Here is a 20631-nt window from a genome sequence, read left to right on the forward strand (position 1 = left end):
TGAAGAACAAAAGCACAGAAATATACATAAAGACTTGGAGCCCACATATGTAGAGAACATCGACAAACATAGCTGCGACACAGCTATGACAGTACTATAAGCAGGCTATGTGATACATATAGGTTAATTTCCTCCACATTTTTCTGTAATGTATCTTATCTAATACTTATTTTCTGTGCTGAAGTCTTTTCTAGAAAAAATGTATTTATTAAAATATTTCTGGACATTTCCCATTAAAATTTTGTTAATATAAATTTAAAAATATCACAAGTGAAAGAGCCCATACTAGCTGGAAAAGGTAACCTAAAAAGAGGTGGGTTTTTTACAAAAATATTTAAAATATGTTAGCATTAGCTTGCTGTTTCACAGAAAACACAGTTACTTCACTGAGTAGGTGTCATTTCTATGTCAAGTAGCAATCAAGAAGCCATGATGTAACAGATAAACCATAAGCCATCATTCCCCATATTATCATTACAATAACAATCATATCAGAGGATATGAATCATATTGTCAACACTGCCTGCTGTAGCACTGTACAGCAGAAGAGGAATGGTGTTAAAATAAGAAAATAATTTTCATATAGTAAATTTCAAGAAGTTTAAGTTCATGACCCAGAAAGTTTGTATTTAGATTTTTTAGAAATATCCAATAAAGCAATACCTGGCTGACAAGTTCTGGTATCCCAAGAGCTCTATCAATTTCTTCTAGACCATCAAAATTCCTTAGTGCCATATAAAGCTGATCAAGGAGAGCTCCTTCATCATTTGGAGACTCAGAGGCAGGATGCTGACACATCAAGTCATCTGGAGAGCCTACAAATGGTTGCCTACAAAGGATACAACTTGATGAGCAACTTGAGGGACAAAAACATTTACTCTTTAGACATTCCAAGCTAACTGGATGTTATATACATTAGGTGTGCTAGTTTGTTGGGGAAATAAGTTGAAAGCAAACTCAACGTTTCTCTAGAACTTAGTACATCTATCTAGAACATACTTAAAATGGTAAAATACTTTTCATCTCTCTCTCTCTCTCTCTCTCTCTCTCTCACACACACACACACACACAAACACACCTGTACTTTTTTCCTAAACTACTCAAGTCAAAACCTGAATTAAATTGTACAGACTTATTCAGGAAGCGTGGAGAAAAACTGCTATCAATTTGGAATTTTTATTACAATGATTTACAACAATAAATTTTGTTCGTATTTACGACAATGTATTCTCTTTTGACCTTAATTCTGTAATAAGCTACATGACTTCCAAAAGCCCTAATCAGATCATTCAAATCTGAGAAGACAAGAGTTTGCTTTTCACTTTTTTATTAAACAGTTTATTAGGAATTCCTGATAGCTAAGAAATAATCACTGAAACAGAGTAATATTTTATCATAAAAGGAGATGAAATCTAGTTAGCCCTAAAATAGAGATTAGCAAATAGTAAAAGCAGTTGCTGGTGTAATCATATATACAAAATCATATACATGAAGTAAAAATTAAGTGCTTAACAGATTATAGTCATGACAGCAATAGCAATACCACTTAGACTTATATACTGCTTCACAGGGCTTTACAGCCGTCTCTAAGCAGTTTACAAAGTCAGCACATTATTCCCAACAATCTCGAAAGGATGGAACGCGGAGTTGAGCCCAGTGAGACTCGAACTCCTGGAGTGAGCAGAGAGTTAACCTGCATTCTAATCACTGAGCCACCATGGCTCTGATACAAATTCACTGTTCATGAAATACATAAATAAGAAATTGCTGACATGAAGCAGCCACTACTGGGATGTATTCAGTGCTGTCCAATGAAAGCCAATGACAGAACAGAACTGGAGAAATGTACAGGAAGAAAGGAAGATGGTGTTCTGGTATACAAATGGAAATCCACTAAAGTTATTCCAATGTATCATGTTATTGCTATTATCTGCTTTTTAAAAAACGTACTGCCCATTGCTTAATAAAAAAATAAATTATGCATTCAGCAACAGATGTGGGAAATGGTAAAATGTAGGGGCACTTCCACCACAGTCACTGTTCCCAATTGCTCAAAGCAGTTTAAAGCTGAGCAGTGATCAACTCCACTGTTACTAATCTGAAAGGACTAATAGATAATCTGCTTTTTCATTCAGCTGTGCAATGATAGAATCTGAAGTACAACATTCAATGAGTGCCATACCCAGAATTTAACTGAATGTTGTATGCATTTGTTAATTGCTAATGAATATCCAGCCAATCAACTTGCTCTGAGCGTGGGTTTGGGGGGGAGGCAGAAGTGTTGAGGTACATCTTGTTTCATATAGTGAGTGAATGTCTGTGGACTGAAAGTAGAGACTGGCTGAAGCTGAAAAACTGGAAGGCCAAATTCTCACTAATGAAAAAAATGGTCCATCCAAAAGATCCTGCAAGTTTTATGGCTATAAACAAAAAGATTGCTTTGATTGTAAGTTCAGATACATCTCTACCGAGTCTGGAATAAACTGGTTTATCTGCCAGAGACCACAATGTGAGGCCAGAAAAGTGTGGACTCCATGCGGATGTGCCCTAGCCTTACAAGTCAATAGTATGAGGCTGCATTTGCTTAAACATTTTGCTTAATGTTTGACTCTTGTTGGTGCAGTAATTTGTGCTCACATGGTTTATTTAATGATTAAATTCTTATAGTTTCATAACAGATTTTATGCTACCTTGAACACTATGAAGATGGAGTTAACAGAACACTTAATGTAACAAAATACTAAAAAAAATAACATTTTATTCCACTGCAATCTTGAAGGTCCTCTAGAGGTACACAGGACATACCATAGGAATTAAAAGATCCATATTTCATTTGAAATTAGGAACTTGTAAATACATAAAACACAAACAGCCTGATAAAGTAATTAACAATTACTAATTATAACCTGAGAAATTGCCTGAAAGTGAGATGGGTGGGATATAAATTTAATACATTTATAAATAAATAAATAAAATCTAAATATCCTCCAGAAGAACTCTTAAAAAAAAGGTAAAACAAGATTGCCAAAGATGCTGATCCTGGTATAATTTTTAAGAATGAATATTACATTAAATTTTGTAGTCTCAATTGAATTGAATTGAATTCCAATGCATTCATCTCTCTCATCTTGTTGGAAATGGCGCCTTCCTTGCACTAGTCTAGCTAAACAGGGACATGTTGAGCCATCTGCATGGAATGATAATGCGGGAAAGATAATGCGTAGGTGTAGTCTAAGTTGCCAACAACCCCTTTCCACTCTGCCAATCATTTGTCACAGTCCAGGAATATTCTTGGTACAGTCAAGGGATGTTTGCTGTCTTCTTTGTGTAGCAAGTAGTAACAATCAATGAAGCACCTTTCCCTTTTTAATTTAATTGTGGAGTCCAACGAACAGTACCAAGGCAGTTCAGAAAGACAAACAATATAGAAACTGAACAAATTAAATAAAGCAAAAAATACAAAAGAGTTAACTATCAGCAGGAGTTTACAACAATTCAGCATTGACGCTTAAGTAAAAGACTTACCGGTTCTGATTACTAAACGATGCCTGATCTATGGGCAATATACTGTCAGGCCAAGGAGCAGTCTGATTGGGAGGGGCTTGCTGTTGGGTATACTGAGGAGCTCCCATATTCATCTCCAGTTCTGAAGCACCTGAAGAGCAACCATCACAAGTAAAAATTCACTGGAATTATAGGTGTTGCAGAAGACCAGCCATCTACTACTTACTGTATATATTTCCTTGAACATTATAAATGAATATTTTTGCATAAGCTTGGACTGGGACTAGTGGAACCAAACTCAATTCGAATAAGGCTGCTTCAAAAGAAAATAAATTATGTTCTTATATAATCAGCATGTTATGCAAAAACATTCAATCAGATCCTTTGTCTACTGTATAATTGAACTCCCACATCTGCATTTGTATCTAATTAAAATGTATTTGTCATCCCTGTTAATATCATAATATTCAGTATCTGCTGAAACTATGCAGATTATGACTTGGATTCCACCTTACCCATATTCATAACTTGAGACTGTAGCATCTGCCTTGGAACAGCTTGACTGTTAGGTCTCAAGGGAAGGCTGGATGTTGGGTTACGTATCATGCCTCCTTGGATTGGCCTGTTCATGGCACTTGTTGTTGCAGCACAGGTCACTCTTACAGCAGCAGCTTGGCTCCCCCAGTCTCCTGATGACATAGCGGGCCGAGGGGTATTACCAGCAATCATTCCTATTAAAGCACACATATGTTTATGTTGAACTATGGCTTGAACCCAGTGCTAATTAATGCTACTTTCTAATGCCACTTTTACAATCAGCTCATAGGTCAAGCCATAAGAATCAAGTATGTTTTTAAAAGTAGCAGTTGGCATTGATGCAACATCTCTGCCCCTCTGCTAGTTTAGAGCTATGGATAGATACCTGAGCATATTTCTTTACAAAGATGTGCTCCAAAAATAATCCAATAAAATATGCACTCTTATAATTAGAAAAACTAGAGATCCTTGTGTTGTCAGATTAAGATGATCAGATCTCAAATAATTCAGGCAGAATTTATTTCTGAATAAATTCTAAATAGACTTATACTTTAAAATTGCAATATTATAGTGTAACCAGTCCCATAAAAATACATCTATCTGAATTCAGTGAAAATGAATTCAGCATTGGGTCACAGTCTCATGACCCGATGAAGCCGTGACCCAATTTCAACATATTTTATGTTGGTTTTAGGGTACTGCTGGGGTAAGCGATCCTTGTAGTCAGATGCCTGCTCTTTCCATATTAGAAGTAATGTGTTATCACAGAAAAAAAACAACCACCAAGCTTTTTGTTTTTTACCTTGATTATTATTCCCAAGGTTTCCTTGATTTCCCATCATTCCTTGACTACCCAACATGCTGGGCTGAGGTATCACTGAATATGGACTATTGTTTCTTATGGGTGGAAAAGATGAAGCACCTGGTGGATTTTGCAAAGCAACGTCAAGCTGCAAGTTCTGGTTCGGCAACATCCTTCCCAACTGTGCTTGTCTTGCATTAGAAAAAGCTAAACAGTAGGAAAAATGGTGAAAAACTGGGAGCTTTGAAAGTTACATTATAAATATACACTATTAAGTTCTTTTCAAATTAATTTAAAAACTATGTTTCAAAAACAAACGCAGATATTTACACACATTTAACAAAAAGTTCTTTTAGCCTTTCAGGTGAATCCATACAGAATTTAAAACTAAATGAAAAGCTCCACCATCTACTCTACCTAATGTCCATCATTCAACTGGAGGTTCCTGCACTGATTTCTGACTTGGTAATCGTTTACAAAACTGTTTTCACACCCAACCTCTGTCCTGTTACAATATTAATCTTGCCATTTAATAAAATACTACATTTAAAATTAATGAAGCTAAACAGAAATTTCAACAATTTCTCCAAGACCTGACTTGTATAGATATCCTCATAGCACTAACTCTGGATTTCATGCAACAAAGAAAAGTCAAAAATGTGTTCGATGCTCCCTTCCTTGCCCGCTTAAGTAATAGTCACATCTGTTGAGTTTCCCTTTAGAGCTAGAATGGGAATGCTTTTTTCTTAAACTGTGACCCAATCATGTTTTACGGATTACTACATTTAAAGAGATAACTTTTATTTTTTAGCCTTAGTGAGAACTGAGCTTATAGCATGTAGCTCTTTAGTGATTTCATTGTACAGTGCAAGTCATAACCATGTGGTAATCTCACAGATTACTGATGGAAATAAAATAAAACTTTCAATAAAATGAAAAGTGATTTATTTATTTCTAAGTCAAACAATATTCTATTAGTTGGAAGATTTCACCATGCTGTGATTTTATAAGGAGAACAGCAGATGGTGCTGTTTGTTCACTGAAGACTTAAAGCATAGCAACAGTCTGAAACTGACATGAGGCTTTTGAAAAGATCCATTTCTTTTGCAACAATAGTATTTATTATCTGTTTCTAGAACCTGATGAATAGTTCAGACTCACTGCTCTGAGAGATCCTCCCTGTGGGTTTCTGGGATCCAACAGGTGTGCCAGGACTGTTTTCACCTGTAATCTGCATGAGGTCATTGATAATGGCTTGTTTGTCAACTGATCCTGCTGAAGCAACCGGTCGGGTGTCTGGGAAAAGTTGAGACAACTGGCTATTCTGTAGATCATCTAGAATTTCTTCCAGGTTATCAAGCTCGCTGCCAGGCTTTCATGAAATTTGAAAAGAAAACAGATATTTTCATAAGGTCTTTTAATCTTGATTAGACTAAAATACTAGGAAACAGAATCAATACCTCCAGCACTGAAAACACGCTGAAAACATCAGGATATCTGAAATCTGTTCCTACACATAACCCTTTAGTTTTCCTTATCATTGTGCCTTCTGGAAGTACAAAATAGGCCAACTATAGCTCTCTTTTAAAAACAAACTAGTAATATTCTCTGTCTGTAGTTTAGCCATGAATTGGCAGAGAGATGTCTCCAAGGGGGGGGGGGGAGAGGATGCAGATTTCCATGATGTAACAAAGAATCTTTGTTCAACAAAAATCAACACACTGTCATTACTGTAATTCTACTTGGTTATAACAGGACTAAAAATGTTCTATGCAATAGTTACTTCCACATGGTTAAAAACATTTTTCATCTGAAGTTTTAAATCACTGACAGAAAAATACCAACCATTTAAAGAAATGAAGACAAAAGAAAATATAATAAGAAATAACTTTTTTGGCTGGAAACTTGTAAAATGGAAGTAATGTTCTACTGCTCAACATGTAATAAGAGTGAAAAAAAACTAGGCCAAAAGAAGTTTAGAGAAATAGTTCCAAATTTGAAAAAAAAAGTGGAAAGTCACAGAATATTTATAAACATAAACAGCCAATAATCCCCTTAAATCGAACAAAATAGGTATAGAGCAGGGGTGTCAAACTCAATTTCACTGAGGGCCACATCAGCATTGCGGTTGCCCTCAGGGGGCCGGGTGGGTATGGCCAGGGTGGGCGTGGCCTACTGGGTGGGCGTGGCTAGAGTGCATATGGCCTACTGGGTGGGCATGGCCAGCTCTACATCGTTGGCATCAAGGGTGCCTATGGGGGCCTGGGCAGGAGTGGGACAGATCTGAGGGTCTCTGGCAGAAGGAGGGTCTCTGGGCAGGGCCAAGGCAGTGGGGGCCATTCCCTCACTGTTTCCAGGATGGCTTCGCGGGCCACATGAAACCACTTCATGGGCCGGATCCGGCCCCCGGGCCTTGTGTTTGACATGCCTGGTATAGAGTAATAAATTTCAGTATTTAATAACTTTGCATGCTACCTCAGAATAGTGCTGGAGCCTATTTTCAAATGGAGGATATTATTATGGCATAGTAATCATTGTGCTTCTTCTGTAAACAAAATGTTGCTTGCAGCATGTTAGTTCCCTTGCACATGCTACTAATATGCCCTCAATTTATAAGTAATAGTTTTAGAGGATTGAGTTTTAACAGTCCCATCCTCCATATATGAGCTCTAGAGCAGACATGTCAAACACAAGGCCCGGGGGCCGGATCCGGCCCGCGAAGTGGTTTCATGCGGCCCGCGAAGCCATCCTGGAAACAGTGAGGGAACGGCCCCCACTGCCTTGGCCCTGGCCCAGAGAGCCTCCTTCTGCCAGAGACCCTCAGATCTGCCCCACTCCTGCCCAGGCCCCCATAGGCACCCTTGATGTGAACGATGTAGAGCTGGCCATGCCCACCCAGTAGGCCATACACACTCTAGCCACGCCCACCCAGGCCACACCCACCCGGCCCCTTGAGGGCAACCGCAATGCTGATGCGGCCCTCAATGAAATTGAGTTTGACACCCCTGCTCTAGAGGCTTTAAAAATGGCACAGTACAAACAAGCCAGCCAGCAAGAACTGTCTTTTATAATACTTCAAAAATCGCCAAACCAAATTGCTGTTAGAAACTACCTTTCTTTTATTTCCTCCCATGATAGAATGGTTGACATAGTATATTCATACAACTAGATACTGAAGTAGGATTGGGAGGCCATGAAGCTCCCTTGGTAACTGATCTACTTGAGACTTCTCAGGCTAATCTGTCCCCAGAAAATCGAGTATATAAATTGGGGGGAGTGCTGGGGGTGAGGTGAATCATGTCCCTTGAGAACAGATATAGAACAGGCTGGAAATATAAACAAATAGAGCAAGCAAATAATCAACCCCATGTAGTAAAAGAGATCAGTATAAAAAGTGATGACAATGGACTACGTAAGAATTATCACATGCTGGAAAAATAATTCTTTTTAAAGATAAACATAATTAAAGGATACTTATATACAGTACATTGTTGAAAATATTTTCTCCGAACATTTCATTTCTTTTTATGTTTTTGCAATGTTAAATAACATTAATAAAAATGTAAATGATTATGTTAAGAATGAGTAGTTCCTACAAACACATACATAGAAGCAACAAATATAGCAAAGAAATTGCTTCTTGTGCCTCTCATGCTATACCCAGGCCTTCGCCAGGAAGGAGTGACAGATCGCTGGGCCAATAATCCAAAGTTTATTCAAATGCCAGTTTGAAAGCTCTTGGGCACCAAGGCTGGAAAAACCTGCCAGAAATTTTTAGGAGCTGCTTTATTTAGAGAAGATAATACCTGAACTAGTGGCCAGTGTCAGCCTAACCAAAATGTATATATTTTTTCTGGTGTTCTTTACCTAGCAGAACTGCAGAACAAACTGATAAATGTAAAAATATCCATCAAACAAAACAAGTCACTTCTGAAGGATTAAAATTCTTGCTTCTAAGTAATTTTTTTCCAATGTCTTCAACACTTAAGAAGCAGACATCTCCACTGCTGAAGCACACTGGGCTGTTCAGTGATTGTTCCATTATGACTCAGACTTTTTCAGAAGTGTTTTAGCTGTGTTTGCTCTTCAAATATATATATGAAGCTAGGACTTTCCTAAGCAATGTGCATCATTTTGCTCTTGTATATAGATATCATACATACATACATACATATCTGACCTAGCTGCAAAGTCTAGAGAAATTCTCTAGAATTTTTTATTGATCACTGGAAATATTCCCATCTTAATTTTGGGTGGAGGTAGGAAATGCACTATTGGGTTGCTGCCTAACACTGAATTATCTCAAAGTGTTTAGACAAACCTAACCAGTTTTTCTATATACTTTCAGGATGCACAGTGACAACTAGTAAGTGAAATGGAGACAGGGAAACGTATGACATGCTGGTTTCACTAGATGAGCATTATGTGGAAACTTTGATAAGAGGACAGTTTTTCAAAATATCATAGCTAAATGTTACCAGCAAACCTAAATAATGAGGCAAGCATCTTTTATGGAAAAGACTTTCCTGTTTTGGCAAGAATTATTCTCAAGCAGCTCCAGCCTTAATGTTTTCCAACAAATTATGTGGCGATGAAGATGCAACATATTTTCACATATGGTGGATTTGTAAAAAGGTTAAGGCCTTTTGGATAAAAATTTGGTGGAACATGCAGAAGATTTTCAAGCAAAGGATAAAGTTTTGTCCGCAACTTTTTTTGTTAGGTATAATTACAGATGCTACGGTTGTGGACACTAAGCTGATATTGAATTTAATTACGGCAGCAAGACTCTTAATAGGTCAATATTGGAAGAAGGAGGAACTGCCGACTGTAGAAGAATGGACTTTAAAGGTTTCTGACCTGGCAGAGATGGCAAAGATCTCGGCTTACTTGAAAGATCACTCGCAAGAACGTTATATTATGGAGTGGAGAAAATGGATTGAGTATATCCAGAACAAATATGGGACTAAAAAGTTTCATGTAGCATTTGAATAAGTCTTCCTTTCTTTTTCTTTTTTCCTTTTTTTATATTTAATAGTAATAGTGTTTGTAGTTATCCTATATGAGCTAGAGAGTGATAGATTTTAGAGTTTATGGTTGTTAGCATATGGATGTTTATGATTGTTTTTTTTTATACCTTGTACTTAGCTCTGGGAAGTCGGGGGGGGGTAGGGGGGGAGGGGTAGGGAGGGATGGGTACGGGAGGGGGAGGGGGATTGTTAAAGATAAAATGTATGTTAAAACTTTTCAATTAAAAAAAAAACAAATTATGTGGCAGATGAAGAAACAGGAGAAATTGTCACCTTTATTTTCTCCCTTAATTCTATTCTTCTGTAAGAATTGTCAGATATGTAATTTTGATAAAATTATGTGAAATAAAGGATTGACTTTAGGTTTTCATTAAAGTCCAATGCAGATTCCCAGGCTTGAACATGGCAAATTCAAGACTTGAACCTTGGTTAAAATTGCTCTGAGTACTACAAATACTGAAGTTTATAGTCCTTGAATAGGTGCACTTTTCGTGTAGTTAATGCACTGTTTCCAAATTCAACTTTTTAGTTTACAATCACTTCTATCTATTAAAGATTATGTAGGTAAAACCAGTCACTTGTATTTGCCATGTAATGCACTTTGTCCAGCTTTTTCACTGTTTTACAACTTATTTGTCAAAAACTAATAAACTGCAGAGGAAACAATTATGAAAAACCATTTTTTCTATTCTGCATAGAATAAAGTGTACACTGTGCCAGCCTGTCTCTCACTTGGCTTATGTGTTCAATGACTTTGTAAGTACTGGAGTGGGTGAAAGGAAGAGCTGGATTAATAGTTTCTCTATGATATTTTCCCATAATTATTTGTGCTAGTAGAATATTATTGTGGACTTTTTTTCATCAAAGAATGTTTAAAAGAATGTACAATGATACAGGCAATAAAATCTATGCCAACAATATGGAAATAAAATGACAAAGCGCACAGACAACATAAATTATACCACTGCTGCAGAAACATGAGATTCATTTTGCAGAGATTTAAGAGGCAAAAGAAGTTCTGTAAATTATTTTTGAGCTATAGAGAAGAAAATGTATCCAGAAATTAAGAACATTGTTTCTTATAGCAAAACTTACTGCAAACACAAAGAACCCAAAACTTTGTTATACCGTATTTTCCGGTGTATAAGACGACTTTTTAACCCATGAAAATCTTCTCCAAAGTTGGGGGGTCGTCTTATACGCCCAGTCGTCTTATATGCCGGAAAATAGTACATAAATCAATCGAGCGGCCCCGTTCTTGCAAAGCAACTTCAAGCCTCCTTAGTCCAGTCCCCCCTCCAACGTGACTCTCCCTTCCCACCCCCAAGAGCCTCTAAGCCCCTTCCCCTCCCCCTTGCAAACGCCAGACCCCGGGAGCTTTTGCGTTTATTCCAAAGGGTGGGTGGAAGGAAAAGCCCCTTTCGGCTCTGGCGTGGCTGCAAGTCGACGAGCCTGGGAAGGCACGCCCTCCCCTCTCACTGTGGAGGAAGCAGGGCAGGCTGGCGTCAGGCGGGAGCCAACAGGGCAGTCCTGCGCACGCGCGTGCTCCCCGGCTGCTAAGGATTGCTCGGGGAGCCGTGGCAGGCACCTCATACCCTTCCCTCTCGAGGCGGCACCAGCAGAGCCGTCCGGCTTCGGGCAGGAGCCGGCAGGGCAGTCCTACGCACGCGCACGCTCCCCGGCTGCTAAGGAGTCCTCAGGTAGCCGTGGCAGGCACCTCACACCCTTCCCTCTCGAGGCAGCACCAGCGGAGCCGTCCGGCATCGGGCGGGAGCCGGCAGGGCAGTCCTGCACACGTGCGCGCTCCCCAACTGCTAAGGATTGCTCGGGGAGCCGTGGCAGGCACCTCATACCCTTCCCTCTCGAGGCGGCACCAGCAGAGCCGTCCGGCTTCGGGCAGGAGCCGGCAGGGCAGTCCTACGCACGCGCACGCTCCCCGGCTGCTAAGGAGTCCTCAGGTAGCCGTGGCAGGCGCCTCACGCCCTTCCCTCTCGAGGCGGCACCGGCGAAGCTGTCCAGCGTCGGGCGGGAACCGTTAGGGCTTTGCACCATCTGCATCAGATGGGTCTGAATCGGGCTTGTGTCAGACACTTGGCAACTGGCATGTAAGTATTTTCCGGCGTATAAGACGAAAAATCTTGAAAATCCTCTCAAAAGTCGGGGGTCGTCTTATACGCCCAGTCATCTTATACGCCGGAAAATACGGTACATTTGGATTATGTTTCCTGTGAAAATGAGACTTCTATATAAATCTTATTTGTATGCTTTCTAATTAGTCTTTGCTTAGAAGCATCTATAAGCTTAGGTATTTTATGTTCAAACCACTTTGTTTGCATTTAGTTCTGCATTTTTCCCCCAAACAGTACTTGAGTCTTTCTCAATTTACATTTTATGATTCTAAATGTTGCCCTTTAAAAATCACACAATAAATCAGATGTTAGATTGAAAATTACTTTTCCAAGTAGCTTCTATCAATGGGTGTTATTCCCATCCCACATTTTCATTCTCATCTCCAAAGCTAAATGATACTATGCCAAGCACTACATTTTAAATTAAGTGGCACTTTCCAGTTCAAATTTTTCAGCCAGTGAACTTTTGGCCACAGAGATAATGGTAGTAATTCTAATCATAAAGGACATTGTGTTAGAAGAGATACAGAACAATAATTGTTTCTGTACCTATCTCTGATACAAATAATATAAATAAGTAAAATAAAATCCCAAGTTCTTACCTGTTCATTCGGCTCAAAGCGCATTTCTTCTTTTTCAGTCTTCACAGCTACTGGCTTTAGTGTGCTACTGGAAGGATCTGTTTTACTGTCCGACCGTTCCAGTTTGGGGGTTATGTCTGGTAAACCAATTTCTTTTGTATCATCTTTATCTAGCAAGTAACGAAGTAGTGCATTTTCTTTCTTCTTGGGACTCACCGGTTCCTGTTTACCAGTTATCTCTGAACCTGGAGCTGTGCTACTGGTCTCCTGATTCAGTTCTTTGCCTGTGGCCTCTGCTGTGAGTTTGGCCAAATCTACAGGAGAACTGCTGTCCTGCAAGAGCCTGTGCAAAATTTTATGCTTCTCCTTGAGCGAGGTTGCATGTGCTGAACCAGAACCAGATAAGCTTCCCATGGAGTCCTTGTTAGCATCTCCCATAGTATTAGCCAAAGATGAAGGCTCCATCTGATCAGATTTGGTGGTCAGCAGCTGTAACAGCTTTGTCTGGCTTTTGCCATCATGCAGTCTGTTCTGTCCATCAGGTCTTTCACTGCCAACTTGGGGCATGTTATCATTTTCTTTCTGTTCTCCTGAATGGCAGACACTTTCTACTTGTCCAGTTGTTTCGTCTGATTGTTCCCCATGCAATCCAAAGCTATCTTTAGAATCCAGATTTCCCATTTTGGTTAGTTGGGGAGGATTCATACTTACAGGTGAATTCTGTAAATTACCCATTTTTATATCAGGTGAAGCCAATGATGACCCGAGAGAGACTCCATGCCCCTCACTGAGAGCCTGAAGTGCATTGAGGGAACTGTTGGTATAACTATGGCTATTTCCTGTGCTGCTGCAAACTCCAACAGGTGAATGCAAGCTTCCTGCAGGAGAAAACTGGTTGGGTGGGATCCGAGGACTTCCTGCCACTCCAGGACTCACACGATGCCTTGGGGAAAGCATAGAGTTTGGCTGACCAGGTGTCATGCCAGGGCTGTTTTGAGAAGGACTATTCATTTTAAGTGCATAGTTACTGCCCTGAGGAGTGGAGGTTTGTATACTTGACACATGGTTCATCCCACCTGAACTACTAAACCTGCTTGTTGGCATACCCATTTGTTCCTTTGGGCCATTTATGGCAAAATTCATATTGCTATTGATGGTCATATCCTGACCTGGATTCCCACTGCACATGGCTTGATGGGCAGAACTGTTAGAGCTAATTGTGTTCAATGGCTTTCCCAGTACTTGTCCAGTTAAATCTTGGTTCATCCCACAGACATTCTGTTCCCTACAATGTGAAAAAAAGAAAAAAAAACCCTATAATATTGTATGTTACATTAAAACAGCTTAATAAAAAGATACCATAGAATATTATGCTCATAATCAATCCCATATGCAAAAATAAGTGTAAAATTTGTTCAGTTGTACTATATCTAAAAACCTGTGTGCTTATTTTCAAAAATAAACAGAGTAGAAACAATTTCTTACAACAAATATCTTAACCATTTTCAGTAAAAAAGATAAGATTTGTGAGAAAAATATGTTGAGTTTAATATATGTATTATCCTATTATATACAAAAAAATATCTAAGTCTTTGATCTGTCTAGCACGTTAGGGGATACAAATTATGTGATGGGGCCGAAGCACCTAAGTCCAACAATTAGGCCAGATACTGTGATCTGCAAGATGGTAACTGTAATAAGAAAGAATTAGTTATTAACTAGCTTTACTGATATTAGATTATATAATTCTCATTCTACACATACAGATGAAGATCACTGAATTGGAGGCTATTGCTATCCCCAGTGTAGTCAGACTTCAAAGACTTGATGTCACACAAAAGTAGAATTAGACATTTAAAAGTTATTTTTTAAAAAACAAAAAATTGAATTCCTTTGTTTACTAACATGGGGACTGATGTAGCCAAGTTTAGTTAGTGTAGAGAACTAAGGAAATAGGTAAGAAATGCCATTCTGGTATTATGCCATTTAGGTAGTGGTTCATATTTTTTCCCTAAGTAAATCTGTATCAATACATGGTTTGCACTATTTTTTTAAAAAAGCTTTTAATTCAATCTTGGAAATCTCAGATTAGCACATTTCAGAACAAAAGAGGAATTTCTGAAAACCACAGATTCCTTGTGTCCAAAATGCTAGGGTTCTGCACATCCCCAATAAGCAATTTACTTACTTTGTTGCTTTATATACATTGCTATGTAGGTTCTTTTATAATAAACCAAATAAGTTACTCATTTATATATTAACTGAAAGATTTAAAAACATTCTACAGTAATATAAAAAATAAATAACATTTCATACATACAGAACTATACTGCATTTTAAAAACAGGATTGTAACTTCAGTTCAGTATATATTTCTATGTTATTTTTATGCCATATTGTTTTCAATGATTGTTGCTCATAAATAAGGCCTCTGAACAAAGATTTTTGTCTGAAACAAACTGGGTTTAAAATTGTAATTTAAGTTATCCCCCTTAATGGCTACAGTGCTGATTAAGCAAGCTTCATGCCTCTTCACATTATCTTCCAGTTAGCAATGTGGTGTTTCCTCAGGCATATATCAGTCCTCATCAGTGGACATCCTTAACTTCAGCAACTAATCCAATGTACACCTGTTACTATGACAAGGATAGTGACAAAAGACAGAAAGTAGTATCTATGTATCCTCAATTCATATCAAATGTATTTCTGCTTTAATAAAAAGATTTCTTAAGTACACAGTGGTGCTTAAATGTTTATGAGCCTTTTCTATATAGTTCTGGAGCTTTTCCTCAATAAATAAATGAACAAATATAATGTTTATGACTCATCTGTTTAACTGAGAACTTTTTACCTAGTTTTAGGACTTATATAGAGAACAGATCATATTTAGATCACATTTATGTAGACATGTTGAAAATTCCCAAGGATTCACAAAGTACACTGTATTTTCCACAAACATTACACACTTCTTTGACCAGTAAGTAAAATGGACAAATTCACAGCTCTATGTAAAAAAAAGTGACAAGAGTTTGCTAACATTTAAATGTATGTAAATATATGTTTCTCAAATCTGTAGCTGTTTTACTAATTAATAAGACTTATAGAGAAAAGCAAGTGTTTAAAATCACCTTGAGACTTCTCACCCCCACCCCCACCCCCAAAAACAGCTTTATGGAACAGCTCTTAATAAGAAACTCTGAAAACAAAAAGCTTAAATGAGATCCACCTAGTTTTAGGAATATTTGTATTTCTGCTTGAATATGTGTGTCCGTGTGTGCGTACAAGCTGATGCATGCATTTCCAGAGGAAAATAGTAGACAGGAATCTTTTCTGCATGACTAGACTGTTCCAACCACATTTTATCTTTCAAAAGAAAATCATACAAGCAGCAGCATGAAATTCCATATACATACAATAGATGATGGAGAGAGGGAGGAAATGATAGTTATCCTGCAAGGAGACATGTACTGTGTTGATTGCTCTCCCTTAATATTTTACAAAGTACAATAGCTTGTTAAATGCAAGTTTCAGTGTAAGTAAAGGTTACACAAAGCTTTCAAAGTTTCCACCGAATAGGAAATTCAACCTATCTGCTGGGAAATCATTATTGTTGAGGAATTTACAGTGTAAAGCTTATTTTAGGGAATCACAGGACAATGATTACTTCTGTCCAGTTTGAGACACAGTAGCTATTACTTCTTCTCAGTTTTGCAGCTTCTTAAAAAAGGATACATCTCACATTCTGCCATTTCAATCTTGTAGTGGCTGCAAGTTCCAGAGACTGAGCAGATGCTCTGAGGTATTTTATATCTTATAAAAGTTGTAGAGGAACATTTTGTGAGAATTTGGGAAAGTTTGCTTTAAATCCTACTGGACTTTCTGACCAAAGTCTAAAGCAGGGGTGTCAAACTTCCAGCCCAGAGGCCAGATACATCATGCCGAAATCGCACCCACCAGCAATGGAAAAAAAGTTGTGATACGTCGCGACACATCACGTGATGTTGCGAGTTTGACACCTCTGGTATAAGGGATAGCTTCTTTCCTACTCTTTTCTTAAAGTTCTTTTAAAAATGTCACTCTGTAGATTTCCATCATTCCAAGTATTAATGTAGGAGATGTCTACAATATATGGAACATAATCAATACCAGGATGAACATTTGCAAGTCCTCCAGTATGACTCACTAATAACCATGCTAACAGGAAGAAATTATAATTTAACAACTAGAGACTCCACATTTCTGTTCTAAATGCTAACATTTTGGGAGGATTTTTTTTGTCTTTCAGAGACAGTTGTGAGGAAAGTATTTCTTTCAAAAATGTGTTTTTTTTTGCAAAGATGCATGAACAAAAATATTTGAAGATCTTCCTTCTTCTTGTTGTTGTTGATAGATATCTGAATAGTTCCTTTCCTCAACAACTTAAATTTTCCAATTATTTTTCCTCTCTTCCAAAGTTTGTGAAGTAAATTGGCAACAGTTTATACTGAGGGAAATATGTTTAGGAACTACATTTCAAAATATTTTGGTGGTAATGTAGGTATTCCTTGTAGATAGAACTTTGCAAGATTCTCAGCCGAAATATTTAGTCTGCTCTGTTTATGGCAGAGGTCCCCAACCTTTTGAGCACCAGGGACTGGTTCTGCAGAGAGAAGTTTTTCTGCAGACCAGAGGGGATGTGGTTTCATGTACTGCCTGCATCCCATATATGGGGCTTTGCTTGTTTCCACGGACCGGTTTCTGGCATGCCGTGACTCGGTGCTGGTCCATGGATCGGTGTTGGGGACCCCTGGTTTATGGCACGAGAACTTGAAGAAAATCAAGCAATGAGTGAAGTAGAAAAATAAAACACAAGAAATATAAAGGTTTATTTTAAAATCTTTTCTCAAAACAATATTAGTATATAAGTTCAAATTGTCTAATATTTCATGTTTTACTTATCATTTCAAGAACCACCCCCAAAATACGAAGAGATCTCAGTCTTTCAATGTGATAAATACCTCCTCTTGATTTTGTTAAGGGTGGTTTTTTGATGTTTGGCTGCTATGTATTTTTATTTTTATATTGTGTATGTTATCTTTTTATTGTAAGATGCCTTGTGTCATGTATATGAGATTCATGGATATATAAATTGAATCAACAAATAAATAACAGTTTGAAATTGTCAAACTGCAATTCTTTAGATGAGTATATTCAAAATCAGATATTCTCCTTTTATTAAATAACGTTAAACAATGTTTTTATTGAAAAGAAGCAGAAAAAATTGAAGAAACATTGTTATTTTAATTACCATTTGAGTGCATGAAAGATATTTTTCCCACACAAAGATCCCTTCTTTAGAAAGTCTAGAGGTATTTCAACTATTTAGAAATCAGTCAGATACGTAAATAACAAATATTTGCATATCTGAAGCACTGTCACATCAGTTATTTTTGCTGTTTGCTTGCTAAGTACCTTGTAAAATGACTTCATTAGTATAAAAATGTACAAGAGACTTTGCTAGATGCACATCTCCAATGCAGGTCCCTGCCCTCTAATCTTCAAGTAATAGGATTAAATCCAAGTTGAAGATAGAATTATAGAAACAATGCTATCAAAGGAGTAAACTTGTCATACAAGAAAGTAAATTGTTGATTAAGCCTGAATACATATAACTACAACAGATAAAAAAATCTCATAGTGAAAAGTTATCTTTAAAACACCATTCGGTGTTCTGAATCGCAGACACAATTTTATTTACTTATACAATGTGTTCAAGTAACAGGATTCTCTTTCAAATAAATGTTTAGATCTTTGATATTAGTATTAGTTAAGAAAACAGAAACTGAAAAACAACTTAGTTTATTATTGGAATCTATAGTCATTGTAGGTAAAATATCTTTAAGGTTATAATATACTACAGATGTAATTGACAGTGAAATCCAGTTTTTTTAAAAATTTTAAAAAAAAGTTTACAGAATTACCTGTGAAGCATATGTAAGGATATTACAAGCTGAGGTTCGCTAGTAGTCTGGGAACGGATGAGCTTGCTCTTCGTTTGGGCAGCAACTATAGTGCCATCAGACAAAGAAAATCGATACACAGGACTGAATGCTAATCCTTGCCTCAGCACTGTAAGCAAGCAAAAACAAAAACAAAGCATAAAGACACTCAGCCTACTATAGGACTAATCACACTAAAGTGGAACTCTGTCCACTAATATTATTCCTTACTTTAGAAGGCAAGAAGAAATCTGCAATTTCTTTTGCAAAATCAGCAAGGCAGTATTAAAGTACTTTCGAGTTAAGACCAAAGAGCAAGTGGAGTAAAGTATTAACCGAAAGAGAAATGTTGCCAACATTGATAAAGCGATGTAACTACACATGAATGGATGGGCTTATGTCACATACAAGAATAAGGTCACAGACTTTTTTGTTGTTTTTTTACAATTGTAAAATGAATTAACCAAATTTGAGGTTTGCTGCAGTTTTCCTATGTTCCTTTCTCAAAATGGCTGGAAAGTGGTATTTCTCAGAAAGGCTATTGGCAACTATGACATGTTAAAAAACATGGGCTGAAGCTGTGCAGCCCAATGGCTACTGTTGCTCATCTCTGCTACAAACTGCCCTTGCAGTTCCTGAAAATGTTAGTACTCAGTTTCCTCAAATAAAAGTTTGTTTTTTTTCTCTCCCTCTGCTTTCCCACCTCTTTCCCTCCCTCCCCACAGCCTCTCCTAATCTACTGTCACCATCTCACAATGGGACTCTGAGAGGATACAAAAAATAATTGCAAACTAACAAGAATAATTTAAAAAATACTAAAACAATAAAGTTATTAAAAAAATAAAAGGCATTATCTTCAGGAGAGCACAATTAATCTCACTAACACTGCAGCTATTTTGCAGAGTCTGCTCCACCATGCCAATTCCCAGGCCAAACAGCAAAGCCATGTTTTCAGGTCACTCCAGAATGCCAAGCCTGTTTATATTTACATGTTTATTTATAAATCTATTAAGGCTATAGTTCCAGAAGACCTACGTTTTTCCTTAAAATATACACATTTTTATTATTGTTCAAGGTTTATATACCAAACTAGCTCAAACAGCATAATCCAGAGGAATGTTTCAATAATCCAATTTAAAACCCTATGATTTTTCATATTTTTAATTTTTGCTTCTTTTTCTAATAGAAATAAGTATTAAACCTGGTTATTGTAACCTTACTTTGATACTTCATTGAAAAATGCATTAAACTGGCTTCTATGCTATGGGCTCAAAGACCTCCATTTATGGAAATCCTTTCAATAACTGATTTTTCAATTGCTTGCTGATCCTTTCTGCTAGTATTTTAGTGCTTATTTTGCTATTTTTTATTTAGCATTGTAACTATTTTGATAAAAAGATGTATTATATTTTAATTGTTTAATTGTTTTGACTTGTAATTTTTAATGGCAAATGTAATTGAAAATGTATATATATTTCAAGTCAGTACACAAATATTTTAAATAAGAGATCATATATCTAAATTTTTAACACATTAGACTTCAGGCACTCCTAGAAAAATATTTATCTAAAGATATATCTAAAAATGAGTATATATTAATAGTTGTATCTTTGATAATTGTCTTCTTTCTTTCAGTGCAAAAAGGTCCAGTTCATATTGTTGCCTATTATCAGTTTGCAGCTTTCCTATATAAATCATATCACATACCCTTCCACAGTTTTTTTGCTTTCCAGAAGCACATTATCTGGGAAAAGAGAGTTATAATCCAAAACTTTTGAAGGGCCAGGTTGGAAAAAGCTGACAAGATATATCAAATGACATTAAGAAACTGACAGTTCTAGGCATTTCTTTCTTGTCCAGACTTGCCACACTGGTATTGCAGGATTTTCTTTTGTTTTTAATCTATTTTTGCCTTCAAGTGGTCTATCCTGTTATAACATTCATCACGAAAAGTTTGGCAGAATAAAATCAGAAAACATAACTTTAAAAATCATAAAGGTTTGTTATAAGAATGAGAAACAAAGGCCATGCTAATGGTGGGATAATGTATAATAAAAGTTCACATTAAAGA

General features: G+C 37.2%; 1 protein-coding gene across 3 annotated transcripts in view; it reads right to left on the reverse strand.

The window, feature by feature from the left end:
- The window catches only part of NCOA2 (nuclear receptor coactivator 2), a 151791-nt gene that overhangs the window by 13165 nt on the left and 117995 nt on the right, over positions 1 to 20631 (reverse strand). For all 3 annotated transcript variants that reach the window (XM_083359374.1, XM_083359373.1, XM_083359375.1), the window contains exons 10-16: positions 18543 to 18690; positions 12605 to 13868; positions 6005 to 6215; positions 4844 to 5050; positions 4020 to 4235; positions 3526 to 3655; positions 664 to 829 (exon numbers count right to left, since the gene is read on the reverse strand). In XM_083359374.1, coding sequence (XP_083215500.1) covers positions 664 to 829; positions 3526 to 3655; positions 4020 to 4235; positions 4844 to 5050; positions 6005 to 6215; positions 12605 to 13868; positions 18543 to 18690 — 2342 coding nt within the window. The remainder of the gene's footprint in view (positions 1 to 663; positions 830 to 3525; positions 3656 to 4019; positions 4236 to 4843; positions 5051 to 6004; positions 6216 to 12604; positions 13869 to 18542; positions 18691 to 20631) is intronic.

Source organism: Vipera ursinii (genome assembly GCF_947247035.1).
Source record: "Vipera ursinii genome assembly, chromosome: 3".
Lineage (NCBI taxonomy): Eukaryota > Metazoa > Chordata > Lepidosauria > Squamata > Viperidae > Vipera > Vipera ursinii.